The sequence below is a fragment of the Lagopus leucura genome, unplaced genomic scaffold, assembly GCF_019238085.1.
Source record: "Lagopus leucura isolate 7727_CA_CO unplaced genomic scaffold, USGS_WTPT01 Super-Scaffold_100012, whole genome shotgun sequence".
NCBI lineage: Eukaryota > Metazoa > Chordata > Aves > Galliformes > Phasianidae > Lagopus > Lagopus leucura.
This window is the reverse complement of record NW_024962267.1, coordinates 9,706,634-9,726,939: the sequence shown is the minus strand read 5'-3', so window position 1 is coordinate 9,726,939 and position 20,306 is coordinate 9,706,634. Positions and strand designations below refer to the sequence as shown.

The window sequence follows — 20,306 nt, the reverse complement described above, 5'->3', positions numbered from 1 at the left end:
ACCCAAATCTGTAGAGTTTTCTTCTAAAGTCTTCACTCTTGAAATCTATGGAATAGAAATTAAACTGTTTAGTTTCTTTTCTTTTATTCTGTTTTAGTAACTAATATTTCTAGTTGCAGGGTTGCCAAGAGAAGTTTAAAATCACGACCCTGAGTTATCTCTAAAGCAGAAGGCAAATGATCTCTATGTGTTACTGCTTTCTTCTTTAAAATCTCATTATTTTGGGGGGAAGATAGGTCTCACAGACTTCGTAAACTCTTGGGGTTGGCAATAAATAGTGCAAAATATAAGATGTATAATATCCCCAGCATCTTCCGTTGTGTACTGTAGTTTTGTGATCATGACAGCATCCTCAGCAGATCTTGGTTATGTACCTCCATGTACATAACGCTTCTACTAATTGTAATAGTGGTTTTTTTGCAATAACTCAATTTTACCTTTTATCGTTGCATGCTTCCTATAAATTTACAAAGTTTTTTGTTGCAGACTGCACTAAACTAGATGAAATGAAAAGGGATGGAGGTCCAAACCATAACAGTGTACTGTGGGTGTAGTTTCTAAAAGGATGTTGTCTGATGTGTGTATGGGAACTGTTGGACCACAGCCTGAACCTCTGATTGACCACCTGAGGCAAGCGCTGAGTCAGCTGTGGGAGCACAGGTGAAGGCAGTGCAGCTGTGCTACCGAAAGGGGTGGAGCCTGGCTGCATCTCTCCTAGACCCCATTTGAGGGCTGACCCCCACTGCAGAAAGGTCTTTTTCTGGAGATTGCTCCTTGTGGAGTTTACTGTGAGCCTACAACACTGGTGAGCATTTTCATTTATTTTGATTATCTTTCCACCGTGATAATCTTACTAAGCCTAACCTCTGTGTATCTGTTCACTGTGCACCTACTGATTGTGCAAACATGCCATAAACAGAAGTGAAACAGAGAGCTTCTTCCCCAGGCAGACCAATCTCAGGCTACAATAAATGCTCTGGGAAAATGAAAGGCTAGAAATGGTCTAAGGACTGATCAGTAGTTTTTCCTGTAGTGCTCTATGTGCTCGTAAGTATCTGCAGGCTGCTGCTAAAGCACCATCAGTTTGCAGCTAAGGATGTGTTCATGTGAGTATTTTCTGCAGTTTGAAACTCTGCTTTTAGGGCTGGTCTCTGCTGCCCTCCTTCCCAGCGCTGTGGTTCAGCCCGGAGAGCAGACACAGAAGCACAGTATTGCAGAACCACAGAATCGTAGGGGCTGGGAAGGACCTTTGGGATTCATCAAGTCCAACTCCCCTGCTAAAGCGTGTTCCATGGGTTGCTCCACCACCCTAGCTCAGTTCTAGAATTTTTTCATGCACAAGTGGGACTTTGTGTTACCTGCATAATCTGATGCTTAAAATCTGCATTGCTGGCTGCCTGCCCTTCCCAGGTGTGCTTGTGGACACGTAGAAGCTCAGCCAGCCCTGTGGTGGAGTTTTTTTGCAGGCACACAGCTGGGTATTGGCTTCTTTTTGGGTGTGCACTGTGAATTTGAGGATTTATGTAAGCACTGCATGGATCCTTGTGTTGAACAAGGGTGATTTAAGGAGCAGAGCTCCTTCCTGAGAATGGCTCTCATACACAAGGTTTAAGTTCAGTTATTAATTTTAAGGAATTAGACCCTGAAAATTGTCAGTATGGCACATTTTTAATTGGATTTTAAAGCCCATAATTAATATGCTAAAAAAGGGGAGATCCTCGTCCTGTAGAAGTGAGTGGGAGTTTTGCCATTGCTTTCAGCAGAGAATTTTGCCATCTATCCTTTTATTCTTGTAACTCCTCCACAACAGCAGGAGAGCACTGGCACGTGGAAATGAGAGTTCCCATTTCTCCTGCCTGCCATTTCAGTAGTGAGGTAGGAGGGGCCTCTCCCCCTCTCATGCCCACGCTTCCTACAGACATACACCTTGGCAAGATAGCTCTCATTTCATCTGTGAGTAAGATGAAAGCAGCCATTAAAGATGCAGTTTGTTCTTTGTCCTCCCATGCAGAGATACAGAGATCTCTCTCTCCATGCCCTCTTGGACTATGGAGTGGCTGAAGGAGAGCAGGATGCTGCCCTCCCTGAGGTCTCTGCATCAGGGAGTCTATAGGGCTTTAAAGGTCACCGTGCTCCTTTGCCTTCACTGTGTGCCACGCAGAGCTCTGCACACCAGTGCGCTCTGCTGTCTGGGAGCACAAGGAGGTGTGCTGACATTTTGTGTGGCTTCAGTTACAGAGGAAAAGCATCTGAGAACAGAACTCAGCTCAGGGCAGTGTAAGCTGCAAATTGAGATCACTTGAGAGAGGAGCCCCCGGAGCAAGCAGCAGAGATACGTGGCATCCTGTGGGTTTATCAGTAATCATGCTTGGCATTTCTGTCTCTCTTAACCTATATATAGCACTGTATGTTTTCGAAGCTTTTGACAAATGTTAACAATCCAAACCCAGCTTCAGTCCTAACAGCCCTTGTTTCACAGAACCACGCGATGTTTTGCCTTCACCCTTCTGCTCTCACACTGGCCGTACCTGCCAGATTTGGCTGAGCACTCATCTTTCACCTTTATGGCACATGTAGCAAATGTGGTATGAGGTGCTTTGTCTGCCTTGCTGTCTGCTCTCTAAGGTAGGCACTAGAGAGCATCAGAGAACCAAGCAAGCTAAATTATCACCGAGGTTCATTTACTGACAGCTTTTTAAAATAATGCACGCAAACTGTTCACGTAGAATTGCTGCACCATCTCAGATGTGATTAGAGCAGGGGAAATCCTTCTTCTCTGACAAGGGGGGATGAAATACAATGTGCTTAGTAGGGTGTCACGGGCTGTGGAGACAGTGCCAAACAACTGCAGCCCTGGTGTCTGGGGCAGTGCTGGTGACAGTGTTTGAATTGCAATTGAGGAAGCAGCACGGAAGCAGGACACCAGCACTTGGCTTGCTAACAAGAAGTTTTTTGCCTTTTTTTTTCTCTGGGGGAAAAAAAAAAACAACAATTAAAGAAAAAAATCTCACTAAAAACTGTACGAGTCTGCAGAGCTGACCAGTCAGGCACAGTGTAAGTGTGAGATGGAGTTATTATTGTCTTGTTTTGTGTGTCCCTATGGTGGGTTGTGGCACACCATAGAGACATCCAGGCTGGCCTTTCTTGTTTCAGGGACTGAGGGGACAATTTGGTGTTCTGATGAAGTCTCGCTGGCTGCTGCTCCCTCTTCATTGCTTTACCCAGTGAATCCTTTAATTGAGTTACTGTGCTTAATGTCCGGTAAAGTGGCTCAGCTCCAGTTAACACCTCAGCCCACTCTGCTGTCTGGGGTGGGTGACCATTGTGAAACAGAGCTGCCTTAGCAATAAGAAGCTTGCAGACTCACTCACAGCAGAGCATATTTTTATTAAGTATTTTGATACAATTCTCTTGCCCTCTTTGCTTTTCTTTTTCATTTGGCTTTTCCACTTTGTCACCTTGAAATACATAGGTCTACCATAATGAGATCTCACTTCTTTACCTGCTGAATAGACACGCTAAATATAGAAATCTGAGTCTCTGCACTGAGACATTTGCCTGCTGTGGCCAAGAAGAGAGGTCATACAGATTGCAACTTCAGTTTGGCCAGTGGTGTGGGTTTTTTTTTGTTTTTTTTTGTTTTTTTTTTTTTTAAGATTGCCTTCTTAGCAATTTTAAGGATAAATAAGTAATAATCCCTTCTCTGCTTATAGTTGCTGGCTTAGGATCTTGGTAGTGCAAGGGATTTCTTGTCAACATTTTATTTCAACTCCCTTCTCTCCTAATGCATTTGCACTGTGCTGACTGTGTGGGGATCAGTGACACTGAATTCCTACAGAAAGAGAAACAATGGAGCATTTCCTTGTGGGGGTGATGATAAATTTGAATGCACATGAATACATGTGCACTGAATGAGAAAAGGGGGGGCACCAGCCCTGGGAAGCCTCCATGAAGAGGTCTGAAGGACTCCACTGGTGCTGCACCACGGCAGCCTGATTCACAGAGGCTGCTCTTTGTTAGAAGATGGCTAAATGTGAACATAGCAGACCAGTCTCACTTCTGACTTACTGCTGCAGCGATATGATTGATATCTGGGGGCAGAAAAACAGCCCCCAAAATTGTTGGGAGCAACTGGAGAAGGTGCAGCTTTAGGAGACTGTGGGCATGGAAACTTGGGGAAGCAGATGTGAGTTTGGCCACGCAAGGGGTGAGCTGCAGCCTGGGAAAAGCGTGTGGTGCAGTGGTGGTGGTTGCTGTTGGAGGGTGTGCAGGGAGAGATGTGACTTGCTCCCACCTGTGGTGTGGTTAGGTATGGGTACAGCCATCACAAGTACCAGAGCAATTAGCCAGCAAGAGCTGAGCAAGCTGCAGGGTTGACTGAAAATGAGGCTGTAACAGCACAGGGCTGAGGATTCTGGGGACGTGCTGAGGGTTTCACTCAAGAGCAGTTAACAAGCTTTGTTAGAAATGGGAAATGAGGTGTAGGGAGAATTTTAACAGATCAACAGGAGCTGAAGCTGGATCCATCCACAGTACAGTGTGTCATATGTCCTAAGTTGTTTGAATTGCACTGTGGCCTTGATCGTGTGACTGAGTGTGCACTAACCTGCCTGGGTGGGGAAGGGGTGAGGTGGAAGACACGGGACTTGCAAGTGGAGTGCTCAGTAATGCTGCTGCTGCGCTGACTCTTCTCTCCTCCCCTCTGCAGGTGAGAAGCCTTACAAGTGCTCGTGGGAAGGGTGCGAGTGGCGTTTTGCACGGAGCGACGAGCTCACGAGGCATTACAGAAAGCACACGGGTGCAAAGCCCTTTAAATGCAACCATTGTGACAGGTAATGCAGCCTCCTGATGTGGTGTTTAAGCAAAATGTGGTCCTCGTGAATGGTTGGTGCGGAGCTGTCAGACCCTTGGCAGCCTGGAGTGGTGGGGCAGCCCGGCCTCTCCATGTCTTGTGTCCCCCTTCCTTAATCCCTCAGCCAAAGGAGGGCACAAAGAAAGGGCTGGATGCAAGTCTCACTGGAACCTGCCCACGTTTGTTGTGGGCACAGGACTCAATCCATAGGGCAGCTTATTTAAATACTCCATAATCACAGTGGAAGTTCAGAAGGCCCTGGACCTGCTGTTGTCAGAGTAGGTCCACAGAGTATCTCCACAGCTTTCCATCTTGTTATGCCAGTGTCCCTTGAAAAGCAGAGCTCCTTCCCCACCTGCCTCCTTCAAGGGCTACCCCAAGCACCTCTGCTGGCTTCCTGTATGTTGGCAGGGTACTTCATTTTCAAAAGCACTAAAAAAAGACTAATTCAGGCACATCTGACAATTCAAGTTCATGAGATTGTTTTGTGTTGGATCAGTGATTGCTGCATATTCCTGCTAATGAGTGAATCTTTTCTCCAGTTCTAATTTTCAACCTTGATGTCTGTTTGATGTGCGAAATATTCTGCCACCTTGTTCTGAGTGGGCGCAGATTTAAAAGCATGGTAGGTGCCTAGAGCCAGGCTTCTCGAAGAGCTTAATATGTAACAGTCCTCCTCTGGGCACTCGGAACTGAGGGACCAGGTTTGCATGGAGAGCTGGGCACCCAGCAATTCCTACTGAGGGCAGTGGAAGCTGCTGCTTGCAGCCCACTTTTTGCTGTCCTCGCCACTTCAGCTGCTGAATGAAAAAGCTCCTCTGAAAAATTGAATTGTCCTTGCTTGGTGCTGAGTGCTTTTGAAAGCTGGGTTCTTTGAATGCAGAAACAAAACCAAAAGAAAATCCTCCTCTCTATCCCCAGTCCCAGATGATAAGAAATTAGGGTGGAGCAAAAGCAATTACCACTGTAATGACTCTTGACAGCACTGTCAGGATCGAACAATGAGCACTTCTCCTCAAACCCCCAGCTGGAGGCTGGCAGTGCCCTGGGTAAAACCTGGATGCAGTGTAGAGCAATCAAATAATGTGCTTGCATCTGAACACGTTATCTGGTAATCCTATTTGTACATATATTTTAAAAGAGACTTAAGAAAATTACCTGTCTTTTTAATGCAGCATTAAGGTTCTCTACTCTGATAAGAAAACATTCTGTAATACAATAAAGGCTCTAGGAAGCCTCTGGGTACACCGGACCAGCAGAGTACATGCATGGAGGGAGGATGTATGGGACATAAACAAGGGACCCCATCCTTTTATGGGAAGGAAATTTGATCATTTTCACATCCTGCCTTTCCAAGTGCTTCATCTCCTTGAGCGCTCTTCTCCCCTCGTCTCCCTTCTTCCTGCCCCCCTTCTGCCACGGACAGCCTTTCTCTCGGATTGTTTTTTGCCTTAGCCCTGGATTATTCTTTGTTTTCTGAGAATGAGGGACAGGATAAACTAAGTAGGGACTTCTGGAGTCGTGCTTTTGTATAAGCACCTCTGTGAAGGAGGACATTTGTGTTCTGTTTTTAGTGTAAGGCATTTCCTTTCTCTTTTTTCTCTGAGGAACAGAGTAACCACCCCAGCCCCAAAAGCGCACTAACACAAGCAGTGCAAAACTGCAGGGTTTCTGTTAGAATCTTTAGCAGGGATTTAAAGAAATAGTCAGTATTTTCAACTCCTCAGTCTCCGTCAGTCCACCTTTCAGCATTCATTCTCCTCCCTTTTCATATTTCCCCTTACTATCTGGGTTTTTGTGGTTGGCAGCCAATTCAGTTGCTACAGTGAAGAGATGCATTTCTGCAACTGTCTAATACATCATCTTTTCCACTTCCAATAGATCTGCAGATAAAAGAAAACAAGATTAATTAGGAAGTTAAGACTGCAAGTCTGTGCACTAAACTCCATGCACATGCTTTTTATTTGTGGCAGGAGTCAGGTTCAGCTTTATTTTCCCGGTTGCAAGCTCACTGACTGGCGCTGCCTGTTCTTTTGGACCACTCTGCCATACCACTATTTTTCCTTCTTTTCCCATTCATTGATCTCTCTAGTACTGTCTATTGCAGATGTCACTTCAAGTGAGCACAAGTCTGTCCCTAGCCATTTAGACAGATGTCTAATGTTGAAGAAGCTTCCTCCTGAGCCAGAGATCCCAGATGGAGAACAGTTTCTTCATATCTGAACTGCTGCTCTCTTCTGCATCCACCTTTATTGACACAAGATGTGATCACTCCCACAAACATCTTGGCTTGATAAATCTTAAGGAGCTTTTTGGAGCTACTTTTTGCAATACTGACATCACAGAATTGTTTGGAAGAGAAGGCTGTACCTGGGCAATTGGAGCATAAAAGCGGTGATTGAAATAGTAAAGGGGAGAACTGTACAATTTTGCTTGCAGTTCCCTTCCCGTCTATTTTCAGAAGCAGTTGTATCTATTACCTCCTGGCCACCAATGTGGGAATATTCATATAATCTCTGTACAAGACAATTCTAAAGCGAAAGAGATTAGATGATGTGATGTTGTTCTGCTGCTGTCCCAGCCCAAGCACTGCATACCCCGCAGATCTCATTGTTAGTTACAGCTGCCAGGCCACCATTGGTTTAAGTATCACCATATGTGCTGCAAATGATATGTGGTTTGGTGGCAGCAGGGGGAAAGGAGAATCAGCTGAGGTGGTGCAGAAGGCAGTGTGCAAGTCCCTCGTGCCTTCCAGACACAAGGGGTATGCTGTTTATCATCATCCTCCAGGAGCTATGCTCTTCAGAAACACAGGCAGGTTATGTTCCTCGCACAGAACGAGGCTTTGGCACTCCAAGGGAAAGAGGATGACGGGAGTGGCACTTGCTTGTTACGCCTGTGTCCTCTTGGACAGCAAGTTAAGAGTGCGCTTAGCTGGAATGCACAAATCCCACAGCAGGGAATCCACAGCTGGTAAGAAAGATGGCTGAACAGTACATTCTCTTCTCGTCATTGCTACCTTCCCTCTTTCTCCTGCAGAGACTTGAGTGCTGAGCAGTACTGTGTTGCTAGGGAGATGGAGCAAAAAGAGAAAGGAGCCAATTGTGTTTCAGAGCGGGAAAGTTTTGCATTATGCATCACTGCATGACTTTCAAAATTAGGGTATCTTAACCTAGCATAAACTGTCCTTCCCAGGAAGAGCTGCATTGTGGGGATGATGGGCCCATGCACAGCACACAGTGCTGGTCTAGAACTGGAAGAGGTGCAGAGCCCAAGTTGTGCAGCAAGGTCTTGTCTTGCAGACAGGATGAGGGACTAACAAGCTGCTGCTGCTTTCTATGTGGGAGAAGGAATTTATCTTGTCAGTTTGTCCTGTGGAGCTTTCTTCGCTGCTGGCTCTTGTTCCAGCAGAGAGAAAATGTGCCTACTGATCAGTAGTGGGTTTTTTTTTTTCCCTCTGACATACTTTAGCTGCAACATTTGATAGAGACTGCTTTACTGTTGAAAATCAAAATCTACCAGCCTTACCAATAAATAGAGCTAGCCAAATTAGTCAGCAGGAGAATGTGAAGAATTCATGTTGTACCATTTTATTAGCAGGAATTAGCAAAAAATTATGCCATTTTAGTATCTGTAAAAACATTATAGAGCTGAAAAATACCCTGGATACTAATACTATGGTAATTGAAGTGAAGCAGTGGCTTAAATTCATATTTTTAACAGATTTTACTGTGTTGTGACTCTGCACTCTTTTTCCTGGGACGCATCTCTAATACAATTGGAGAGGAAAAGCCATTCTTGGGTAGTGGTCTTATGACTAGTCCTAGGCTAAAGTGCCAGCTGGTGCATGTCTTTTTGGCAGTCACTCGAGCTGTTGTTTTGTTTTGGCAGCCCTTGCAGCTAGAGCATGCTGCTTTCTCTGTTTAGACTGATGAGAGAAATGTTGGTCCATGGGTGTATTTTGGCACCCTGAGGCTAGAAAATTCTAGCTGTGCTGAGCCTGCTGTGCTGAGAGCCAAGTGCCTGTTGTCAGACCCTCATTTGTGTCTCTCCACTTCATGCAGGAGCTTGGAGGAATACAGCCACTATCCCATTCTGAAATCTTTATTTTTTGCCATTCTGTTACAGAAAGGTACTAACCTTGTTGTAAGCTGATAGAAATCAGTAGAGAACAGCTGGTTTGAGCAGAGTTGTTCTTGTCCTCAGATGATGAGAATCAAGCTTTTCTTATGAAAGTGCCTCCTTACAAGCTTTCTTTGTCTTAAGAGTTTACCTTTTGGTGACTCATCTTTGTATAGATGGAGAGAGACTGCTTGTGCAGCACAGTGCCAGCAAGACAGAAGAGATTCCCTAACTATTTAAAACCTCTTCATTTTCATTAGTTCTTCAATTTCTTAGCCTTTTTTCTGGTTAGGATTTCTACTGTCTGGGTGTTTGCCTTTAGATTGAGGTCACTTTTGTTTTATTTTCTTTGATTGTATAGTTGAATTTATTCTTTTACATTCTTTCTGAAAAATAAAGAATACTCAGCTACTGCCTTTTGAAAAGTAGACTTACTGCCCACTTGTAAGCTATGGAGATTCTCACAGTAAGCCATTAGTATATTCTCCTAACTGGTATTTTACACTTCTATATTCTAAAATATAGTGACAGTGAAAAGACATTGCAGGCAAATCAGTTCTGGAGGTTGCTTATCATTATGTCCTCAGAGCCTACAAAAACAATTTATTCAAAAGCCACAGATACGCGTCTTTGTGTGTGATATTCATAATGAATGCTTCTTGCTCTTACTAAAAATAAATGTGCCAGTGTCTTACGGCTTAGGGTGGAAAGAAAGCAAGCCAAGATTTGCAGGGAACTTGGAAACCTCGCATTTCTACTACACGCTTCAAGTTGAACGCTCAGAAATTTGATTTATTAGGATGTCTCTGTACTGCCTGACAGTTGAGCTCCTTCTCAAGGCTTTAGGGTAGGCAGCCAGAACCACTGTCTGCTTGTCCAGCAGTTTGTTCCCTGTTGCTGTACATACCTTTATTGTGATAGTATGAACTGGGTTGGTGCATTTGACCTCATTTCTAATGGACGTGGAGTTGGAAAAATATTCTTGCTTACTGTCAGCCTTAATAAAATGGAATTTGTATTGACTGACAGAGAAGAAAAGCGCCTGTCCACCTGAGAGCCCCTAGTCAATGAGAATATGTTAGTGGTGTGAAGTCTCAGATTTTGGGCTGCAGTTCCTGCTGCTGTGAGTTCCCTGCAGCATGTCTTCTACAAGGCAGTTGCTTTAGAATGGTAATTCCTGATTAACTCTTTTTGGGGTTGCTCTTCTCTGGGAGAGTGTTTGATTCTGAGTATGTTAACTCACTTTCCCAAGTGGATTAAGTAATTTCAGAAGAAGGCAGTCATAAGCCTTTAGAGAGGGAGTTAATCAAGAATAGATGCTTCATTTCAAATTCATGCCCTACCTTATCCTTAATTATCTGCATGTTTAGACCAGCCCTAAAAGGCAACTAGTTCTCTAGGGTTGCAGTTCTAAGACAATCTCATCAGAATCCTTTTACATGTTCAGAAAGTTATTTTTAATGAGGAGATGGAGGAACGATGGCTTTGTGGATGAAGAACAGAAACTGAAAGTGGAAGTCCTGGCTGTTTAATTCTTGTGTTATTTACAATTTCCTTGCCTTTCTGTGTCTCAATTTTCACGTTTACAGGGTGGGTTTAATAATAACTTATCTTAACATAATTCAGGGGGATAGCATTCATCAGCATCCACATACTACCACTGAGATTCCCTAGGGAGAAAAGGAAAGATACATAGCCTGGATGATTTCCAGCCCATGAGCTTTGAACCATTTTCTTTCCAATTTGGAGTTAAAAATGGGAATTTAGTTTTTGAAACTTATGTTGGTGTGTGTTAAAGGTAGTGGCTTTTTAAAACTGGCTTTGCTAAGTAAAGCTGATTTGTTTTATTTTTCACCATATGCACACGCACAGACACTAAATATTTGATTTTGTCCTACAGGTGCATGTATGAGCACACTTGTCTGGTATTTCACACAGTGAAAGAGGAGGAGGGAAAGAAACAGTGAAAAGGGGAGAATAGTCTATTTAGCTTTCAGCAGCGCAGTTGGCCATCTGTGGTCGTGGTGAATCACACAGAGTTTGGTGGTGATAATCTGAAGAACAGTTCTAAACCAGGATAAATATTTCCTCTTGTATATAAAGAGGGAGGAGCAGGAGCCGGGTTTTTTTGTTTGTTTTTTCTTTTCCCCAAATCTTGATTTCATGTGACATTTGGTTTATTTTGCAGGTGTTTTTCCAGGTCTGATCACCTTGCCCTCCACATGAAGAGGCACATCTAAGTATCTGTCAGCTTGGCATGGATGACATCTGAGCTAAGTGTTGTGAGATGAAGTGGAACTCAAGTTATAATGTGCTGCCTTGCAAGAGAAGAGAACTCTATCACATGTAACCCTCTGTACAGAGACCACACACTCACACTGTCATACACCCAGTTATACTTCAATACATCCGTTGGTTCTTTATGCCTTGCCCCAGCTGGATGGGAGAAGATGCAGGCGAGGAAATGCTGTAGAGGTGAAGTCAATGAGAAGGAACAATTGCTTACAGTACTTCGTCTCTCTTGGATTTGTTTCCTGGTTTTGCCAATGGAAAACAAAGGAAATGGAGGAGGCTTCCCTGCAGGTGGACGGCAGTAGGAGGGGCTTATTTAACTTGCTTCTCAGTGCAACTCAGTAGGAGAAAATGTCGTCTTGAAGTTGCATATTTGTAGCACTAACTTTCTTTTTAAATAGATGGGGGGAAAACAATGACCTAGAAAACCAAATCCCAGTTTGGTAGCCAAATTAACCTCGTGGTTCATTTGTTCTTTGTCTGAGGATTCCTAATGTTTAATGCATCAGACTTTTCACAGACACTTTGACCTGTCTTGGTTTTTGTTCTTCTTCCTAGAACTGAGCTATTGAGATTCATTTAAGTCAATACCAGTAGCCTTAATGGCAGTAGACTGTGGAGTGACACTTGTTACACAAATATCCTCTCTTTGGCCTGAGTTTATGTAGACTTCACGGAGGACTATATTTTGGTTTTGTTCTTGTTTTTGTTTTAATTTTTGTTTTGGCTATTGCACAACATATGCACTAGGGACTCTGGAAGCTGCTGCCATGATGGCTAAGTGGCCAAGGGATAAACTTTGAGAAACAGTATCTAATATCTCTGTAGGCCTCACCTTATTGCCATAGCTAGAACTTCTTGTTTATTTGTTGAATGAAAACTTTAAAAGCTTATTTGGAAGCTTAAACCTTTTTTTTCCCTCTTTTCTCTACGAACAAGTGATCTTCAGAACTCCTTGTCTGCACCTGGATATCGGTCTGGGACTGGCCACACAGGCATGACTACGGGATTCCTTCCACATCATGTGAGCATGTTAGCCACAACTCACAGTGACTTAGTGATGAATTATGTTGCTTTGTCTCGCAGTTCTTCTAATAACCAATTTAAAACATTAGACTTTTGTTTGCGTAAAGAGCACCTGCAGACATTTTAATTTAAACTTGATGTTTTTCGAACATCTTACACACTCACATACAAACAAGCCAAAAATCCTGCTCCAGTCTCTGAGTGGGAAATAAAGAACTTCTTCCAAGTACAATGGCTTCATTCAGCATTAGCCTTTTAAAGAAATTATGAAAGTCCTCCTTTTCCATTCATCAAGTTGATGCTGTAGCCTGCTCCTATGTGTAACAGTGTAAACAGTGAAGGAAGGGTTGGGTTTTACGTACAGCAATGAGACTTTTCTGAATGATTGATCTAAAGTGCTGATAACCTTGAGGCCCATTTTGGCCTACTGTGTGAACCATCAAGGGAAAGTGAAGGTCTCATGCTCGCCCTTCAGTTCTATTGGTAATTTGATTTTGTTGGGCACAAAGAGGATTAAAGTCTTTGTTACAAAACAAACAAAAAAGCATCTTACGGTAACTCATGTTTGAAACTATTTGGCGCTGGCCCTGACTCCAAAGACTGCATTTAGGACCATAAAGATGGCTTGTGCAAGCAGGCGTGTGGTCATTAGATTGTATACTTTGTATGTTCTGGGACCATCTCTAAAGGATGACTAAAAATTAAACAAAATGGTGCATGGTCCACAAATGGTTGCTGCTCTTTTATACTGTATTAGCCAGCTGCCCTTCTTTGACTGTTTTGACACATTGACTGTTAAATATTTCCCTTAATTCATGTTTTAGGAGTTGAAACTGTGCTCTTGGGGAAAAAGAACAAACAAGAAACTCAATAGATGTTTAAGAGCTGTCATCGGGATCCTTGGCACTTGAATTCTCAGAATTTTGCAACCTTTGGTTCCAGTGAGAGATTGAATTTACTCAAAAGATGCTGGTTTTCCTCACAGTTCTTGCAAAGCACTGTGACTGTCAACTGAATGCTTTTGGGACAGGAGGGAAATACAATGTCTGGCCCGTATGGCATGAAATATGGACCAAAATCTAACCATCTTTTAGGGGCAATGATGTAACATTCATGATAAGAGAGGGAGAGAGAGAGAGCAAAAGTGAGTGAGAGGAAAAGAAAGGTAGAAGAAGAGAAAGAAAGAAAATTGAGTTTATTCCAAAGATTTAAAACTAACCATGCTATGTATACGTATGTGGAGCACTGCTTGCTGACAATCTTGTATTTCTCTGCTTCTGTGTTTGCATACTTTTTATGACCATTCCATCCAGCTGTTCTACTGGGACTGAGGGCCCTAGCATTCAATTTGTATTGGAATATATGGAGCATCCTGCCAGATGTCTAATGGAAACTGAAACCGCAGCTGTGTGAAACCGTAGAACATCCAGTCAGTGCATTACATTAGAAAAAGGTTAACAGAATCCTAGAATTTCATTACTGTAGCATCCTAAAGTATATGCTCTCAAACTCACTGCTATGGTACTCTTTGGCTGTGAACCTGCATAAATATCTTTCCTTGACCTCTGAACACACCTGCCTTTAGACATGCTAACAGTAGCCTACAAATCATAGTTATTAAGTGTCAGTTTAAGTACCAGTTATTCCAGTTTTCATTTGTGGTCTTGTTGATGTCTCATTTAAATATGGCAGAACAAGGGCCCCATGGGAAACAAACAAACATGCTGAAATGTATGATTATTTTGTTCTGAAGACATGCTTACAATTTAAATCCTGGGTCTATCTAGCTATAAAAACATAGAAGAAAAGAGGATAACAGACTTAACCAGATTTTAGACTTAACAGGCTCTTTCTGCTGCAGGTCTTGAACTCTGAAGCCAAATTTGGGGCTTTGAGACCATCTTTTCTGTTTCTTAAGGGAGGTGTTTTTCACAAGTGTGTTGTGTATTCTGTCTGTCTCTGCACTTCAGTTCTTGGGTTCTCTTTTGCAAGTGTCTTAATCATTACTGAAATTTCAAACCTTAACTTGTATTTTGTAGGAGTCTCCATTTTGGAAAGGCACATTCCAGGAGTCATTTTTTACAATGACAGCTTTTCTTTCCTTGCAGATATTTCAAGCTGTACACTTCAAACCTGAGTAATGCATTATAGCTAGATCCTTTTTGGACTGTATCCCCTTGCTAAAGTTGTACAGATGTTCTCTATTTAGAAATTGTGAGTAGAAATAGGCTAATAAGGAAAGGAAAATCCATTCTATAGGTCTTCTTTGGAAGCAAAACCATAAATAGATGATTTGGTAATGGCAGAACGGCAGCCAGGTCTTTCTGGCTTTTCTGAAGAAATTCAAATGTGATTTCCAAGGCCGTGGAGCTGTAGAATGAGAACAAATTGAGACAAATATCACGGAAAATAGTATGCATGGAAGAAATGTCCCTTTTTGTGATAGTAAATAGCATTTTGGAGCAGAGCATAGAATCAATCATAGGAGAATGCAGGTGGGAGGGGAGCTCCAGAGGCCATCTCGGCCAACCTTTACCTAGAGCTGGGTGCTCAGGGCTGTGTCCAGTCAATTTTTCAATGCTACCAAGGATGGAAATTTTGCAGCTACTCTGTATAGGCCGGTCTGGTTTTTGACCACTTAAATGTTTAAAAACAAACAAAAACGATTGAAAGATAAATCTGTATGTCAAGTAGGAATTTCCCATGTTCCGACTTGTTTGCTGTCTCTTCTACTGTGCACTGATATGAAGAGTCTGGCTTCGTTTTCTCCACCATCTCTGTAGGGTGTTTGTAAACAGCAATAAGATCTACCCTTTTCCTAAGATTTAACTCTGTCCACAGCCTCTGTTCGACTGTCATGCGCTCTGGCTCCTGATCTCCTGGGTGGAGCTCTGCTAGACTTGCTTCAGTATCTCATTAATTTTCTTGTAAGGGGAGACCAAAGCTGGACAGAATATTCTGGATGAAGATGTGCTTTATATGTAACAGTGTTGAAAAATCATTTTGAAAGTACCAGTATCAAGATTTTTCTAATCAGATTTACTAAATTTATTAATTATGTTTATGGAAATACATTTTTTATACTGCCAGATTGAGGCCTGGCAAGCAAAAATCTGTCTTTTCTAACACAATCATCACTTTTTTTTATCTTAAACTGGAAAAATGTTATCACTAGTATCAAACACGGAGACATATATTTTAGTCACTTTTTAGAACAAAGCAACACTTCAGTGCATCTTTGCGCTGCTGTTTTTTCCCCCTTAGGAGAAAAGCAACCTAAAACATCATGGGTATTTTATAAAGAGTAGTTTAACAGGTTTAGAGAGTCAGTTATTTTTCATTGTCTCAGAATTTCTCTCTTTCAAGAGCCAGCATTCAGTCTAGAAAATTAGTTCACCTGGATAGACTAGGCAAAGGAACAAAAGAAATCCTATTTCCAGGACTGAAATCCTGCATTTATTCAGTGTCTTGGACAAAGCCCTGAGCGTTCTGATTTAAGTGAACTGTTTTTTAAGTTGAGGGTAAGATTAACTAACCTCCAGAGGTACCTTCCAACATTAATATTTTTTTTGTTTCTGTGATTCATATCAGAGCCCTCTGTAATTAAATGTGTACTGGTTATAGCTCTTCTTAGTCTTGCTCCGGCAGAGCAAACTGTAGAATGGGCCTGTAGGATTTTTCTCAAACTCTGATAGTTTAATCCTTATTACCTTTGTTTCTTCATGAGGAAGATGGAAAAAAAATCTTGAAGCAGCAAAAAACAACTTAGCAAAGCAGTTTGAAGGAATATCTTATCGTGAGATGTGTCACAGCTGCAGGGACCAACCAAAGATTGTGGAAACAGATTTACTAGCCTGGAAGACCCATGTTATGTCTCCAAAATGATTCCCAGTACCTGAAATCTCTGCCAACTTTTATTTCTATAGAAGTGAATAATAAAACCTTTTCTTCCTTTTCCATTGTTACTTGCCTCAGATATTTTGGATTTGGGTTTGCTGTATTATTAAAATACCACATTTTCACTTAATACCCAGAAAACATTGACCAAACATGATCAGACAGAAGAACCTAAATGCGAGAAAAGCCTCCAGTCCCTTGATTTTTGGAACTGTTTTACCTTCAGGTCTGAAAAAGGATAATCACAAAGGTTGTGGCTAAAATGGAGTTGGGTAATTGCAGTGATTGAGTGTATTTTATCTATGACCTTTTTGATATTTACAGAATCAGGCTTTCTTCTTCATTTTATCTGACTTGAGACACTTTGGGCTTTTTTAGCCGTCTCTAACACAAAGGTTCCTCCTATTTAACAAACTTCATTTGTCTGTGTACAGAAGAGGTCATAATTGGTGCTTTTGGCAAAACTGATGAAAGTCCAACTGTCTTAAGGGTTTCCTTTTGTCTCTCTTTTCCTTAAGGTATCAAAATCTTTAAATTTAGAAAAAAAAAAAAAAAGAGGATCATTTTTACGTAATTTAATGTTACCTGGTTAGCATCCAGTTAATCAAGGGCTTTTATTCTTGGTTTTATTCAGGACATAGCACATCTAGACATTCCATCTAGCAAGACTGTTTTTTAGCTTTTGTATTTCTAGGTGACGCCTTTAACCCAACACTTTTTGAAGTACTTTTTGCTGATTTCAGATAGAGTTGCACTTGCAAAGGTCATCGCATATCAAGAACAATAACAGTGCTTGACTAACTCTGTGGTTTTGGCTTGAAAAGTAAAAATTATTTCCTCCCAAGATTTTACAGATGCTCATAGACAAATCTTGCCTGTCTTTCATGCACATAAAGTCTACACCTTATTGAATGATTATTTCCAGATCACGCCTGGATACTTTTCTTCCTTGTGGCACGTTTGCATCTGTTTTTGTTGATAGTTTAGAGTCAGTTACTGCAGTCTTCCTCCTCCACAGATCTACACTGGCTTCAACAGCAAGATTTAGCATCACAAGAACCGAAGGGCCTGTCCTACTGGGTTTTAAGATCTGTCTCATAAAGCTGAGACTTTCCTCCTCCCTTAGAGGAAGAGGTCCAAGACATACTTGTACTATATAAGTTATATATATAATGATGTAGTTGTATATATAAGTTATATATATAAAAATGTGGAGATGGTGGGGTAGGCTGCCTTTATCACCTCAAAGATGAGTTTCCCTACCAGAAAGCTTTCAAATGCAGGTGTCATTTTCAAACAGGGTTTTGTAGTTTTCCTTATGCTTGTTAATGGTATTTTTGGTGTGATAATTGAAGTGGAAACTCTTCACAATTTTCCAAATGAAAGCTTTGATGATTTTTTTTAAGTGCTTTGGTCCTGACTTCTATATACTGCCAGAAAACAGGTTCTCTATCTCTGTGTGTGGCAGTACAACAGTCTACTGTATACACCTACACAGAAGAGGAAACTGAGCTACTGATTTACAGTGTGTAGTAGCCAACCGTGCCTATTGCTTTGATTTAGGGAGGGCACCTACTATTGTCACTGCATTTTAGGAATCATTTCAGCTTTTGTAGGAAAGTTTTCAACGATTCGGGGAAATACATGTTGCTGTGTACTGTGAATGATAGGCTGCAAACTGGGGATTGGGAGGGGAGGTAGGAAGGGAGGGAGATGTGGGCTTAGCATGTACACACTGAAAATGAACTAGAATGGACAGAAAGGTGACAATTTTAGCCTTTATTACTGGGCTTCTTCGGGAAATAAAAAAAGCTAATTTGCAGTCCCTGAAAGGCCTGTTGGCTGAAGGGTTGATCTTTATGTTTTGGAACATGCATTTTCCTATCTCACTGTATTTTAAAAACCAGGCCTGTCAGAATCTGGAAGTAGATCAAAACACTGGTTTGCACACTGCTTTGTTACCAAGGCCATGTCTCTACCGGGGAAGTTGCTCTATATTGAAACATCAGTCTAGTTAAGATCACTTTGTAGACGTACCCAGTACTCGTTTGCCTAGACTGTATTTGCATTGGCATCTTATGCAGTTAAGCAAAAGTGTAAGAAACGATTAAACCAGTTAAGATACAAGAAGGTTCTTGCACCAGTTTAAGTGTATGGTTTTGTAGTCGCTGCATATAAACCATGACAGCTTTTCTCTTAGAAACAAGGCCTTAGTTTTGCATGTCTGCTCATCTGAATTGGAAAAATAATAATGCAGGCTGTGAATTTTTTTATTGCTTTGCAAAATGGCCTGTGTTCTTACTTATCCTTTAAAACCTTTCTTTCTCTCTACTTCACATTAGATTTTTGTTTGGGGGATTTTTTTTAGTAACAACAATAAAAAGTATGAATGCTCCTGATTTAAAAATAAATAAATATATATATATATTGCTTGAAGGACTTTCATTTTGCACTATATTTTTTCTTTTACCAGATGTGTCTGACAAGTGCATTTTGGAGATGCCCTCGGTCACGTTCTCTCAGGCCAACTCTGGTATTTCTAATATATCACAGAAGTACCCAATCTTGTAGCCCTCAGTTCTGCCTTTTTTTGACATTTTATTTTTTTTAGGCTTTTTATATATATATATATATATATTACTTTGTCAGTTTTTTTGCTGTACAAAAGTCTTAAGATTTAAAAATATTATTTGTATTATATGATGGTGGTATGTTAATGTTACAAAATTATTAATGAAGAAAAAATTTATTTTTGTTACTGGTCTGTTTCATAATTCTTTTTTAAATTGGTATATTGTAAGATATCTATGCAAAAATGTTATGTGACGCATTTTTATTTAAGAATGTAATATGTGTAATAAACAGTAGAATGTGTTTGGCCCAACAATGTTTAGTGTGCCTTGTCTATTATTTCTTTTTGAAGCTTCCGTGAACAGTGAAGTCATTTTTGAATATCAGTTAAAGCTATGGTTCAGTAAGAACACATGGCATAAAATACATGACTTCCAAGAATGATTTAGCTTATCAGAATCACATTTTTGGATTTAAATAACTTTTTTAAAGATGTATTTTATAGTGGTTTAAGTGTTGCTTATATCAGTGCTGTTGCACATGTTGCTTTTGGATAAGATGTGTAAGAAAGAAATTTGCAATCTTAAAAGCTGACCAGATTTCCAGATTTGCTTCTGCTGGATTCAGTGAATTTATTCTTTGTCTGCTTGCACTGGTTCAAGATCTTAGCCAGTATTTTTGTAAAAAATACAAAAAGCACTTGCATTGCATTTTCCATGCCTAGCTATCAAAACATTTGTCAGTCAGTGGTCAAAACAGGACTAGACTTTGAATCTCCTAAGCATTAATGAGGTGCTCTAGTCTGTGTGTAATGCTGCACTGAAGGAACTGAATGCACTGTTATTCTCTTTGCCCTGCCTCTGTCGTTTAGCCTCCCCCTTTAATGTCTACAAAATTGCAAATACAATTGAATCCACCTGGATGATGAAGTACTAAAAATGTATTTGGGGAGTAAATACAGTAATTTTGAGCACAATTACTTTGCATTGTCGTAGAATAAAATGAAATGACTGACTTTTTAAAATCGACCTGTATCCCTTTAAGTTTTTGGTGTCTTGTGATCACACATGGCAGTGACCTAAATGGCACCACATATGAACATCCTGTAAGCCTCATCTAATACAAACTTGCTACCTTTTATTTCTGCAGCAACATGCACTTTCACTATTGGAAGACCTGCTAGGACTGCTCATGGCAGACAGAAGGTAGGATTGCCCTCCTTTCCTCTGCACCTAAAACTCAGATGACCATTCTAACTTAATCATCTATACTCCCTCTGTAGCTAGTGAAGAGAGATGAATCCAGAGGTGACTCACTCCAGGCATTAGCTGAATGCAAAAGAACTGGGGTGGCATCAAGCATTTCTGGAAAGTCCCACGGTAAGTTGGAAGGTAAAAGTTCCAGCAATGCACATGGGTACTCTGTTCAGTCAGGTCATACATACATATGTTGGATGGACATAATTTATAGATATCACTGCAGCAGTGGTATCTTGATGTCACTCACAGAGCTTGAGTAATTGAGGCAGTCATCATAGAGTTTGCAG

At 41.2% G+C, this 20,306-nt stretch overlaps 1 protein-coding gene across 5 annotated transcripts in view; it reads left to right on the top strand.

The window, feature by feature from the left end:
• KLF7 (Kruppel like factor 7) overlaps positions 1-19,965 on the top strand; it is a 60,330-nt gene extending 40,365 nt beyond the window's left edge. The window contains exons 3-5 of one of the 5 annotated variants that reach the window (XR_006179557.1): positions 4,709-4,832; positions 11,163-12,290; positions 19,910-19,965. Coding sequence is in view for 2 of the 5 variants with exons in the window: in XM_042874375.1 (XP_042730309.1) it covers positions 4,709-4,832; positions 11,163-11,214 (176 nt within the window). In the remaining 3 variants the exon portion in view is untranslated. Of the gene's footprint in view, positions 1-4,708; positions 4,833-11,162; positions 19,077-19,909 lie in introns of those variants that run through there. The other 4 variants (XR_006179558.1, XR_006179556.1, XM_042874375.1 and 1 more) reach the window with 4 other exon arrangements.
• Positions 19,966-20,306: the final 341 nt, after the last annotated feature.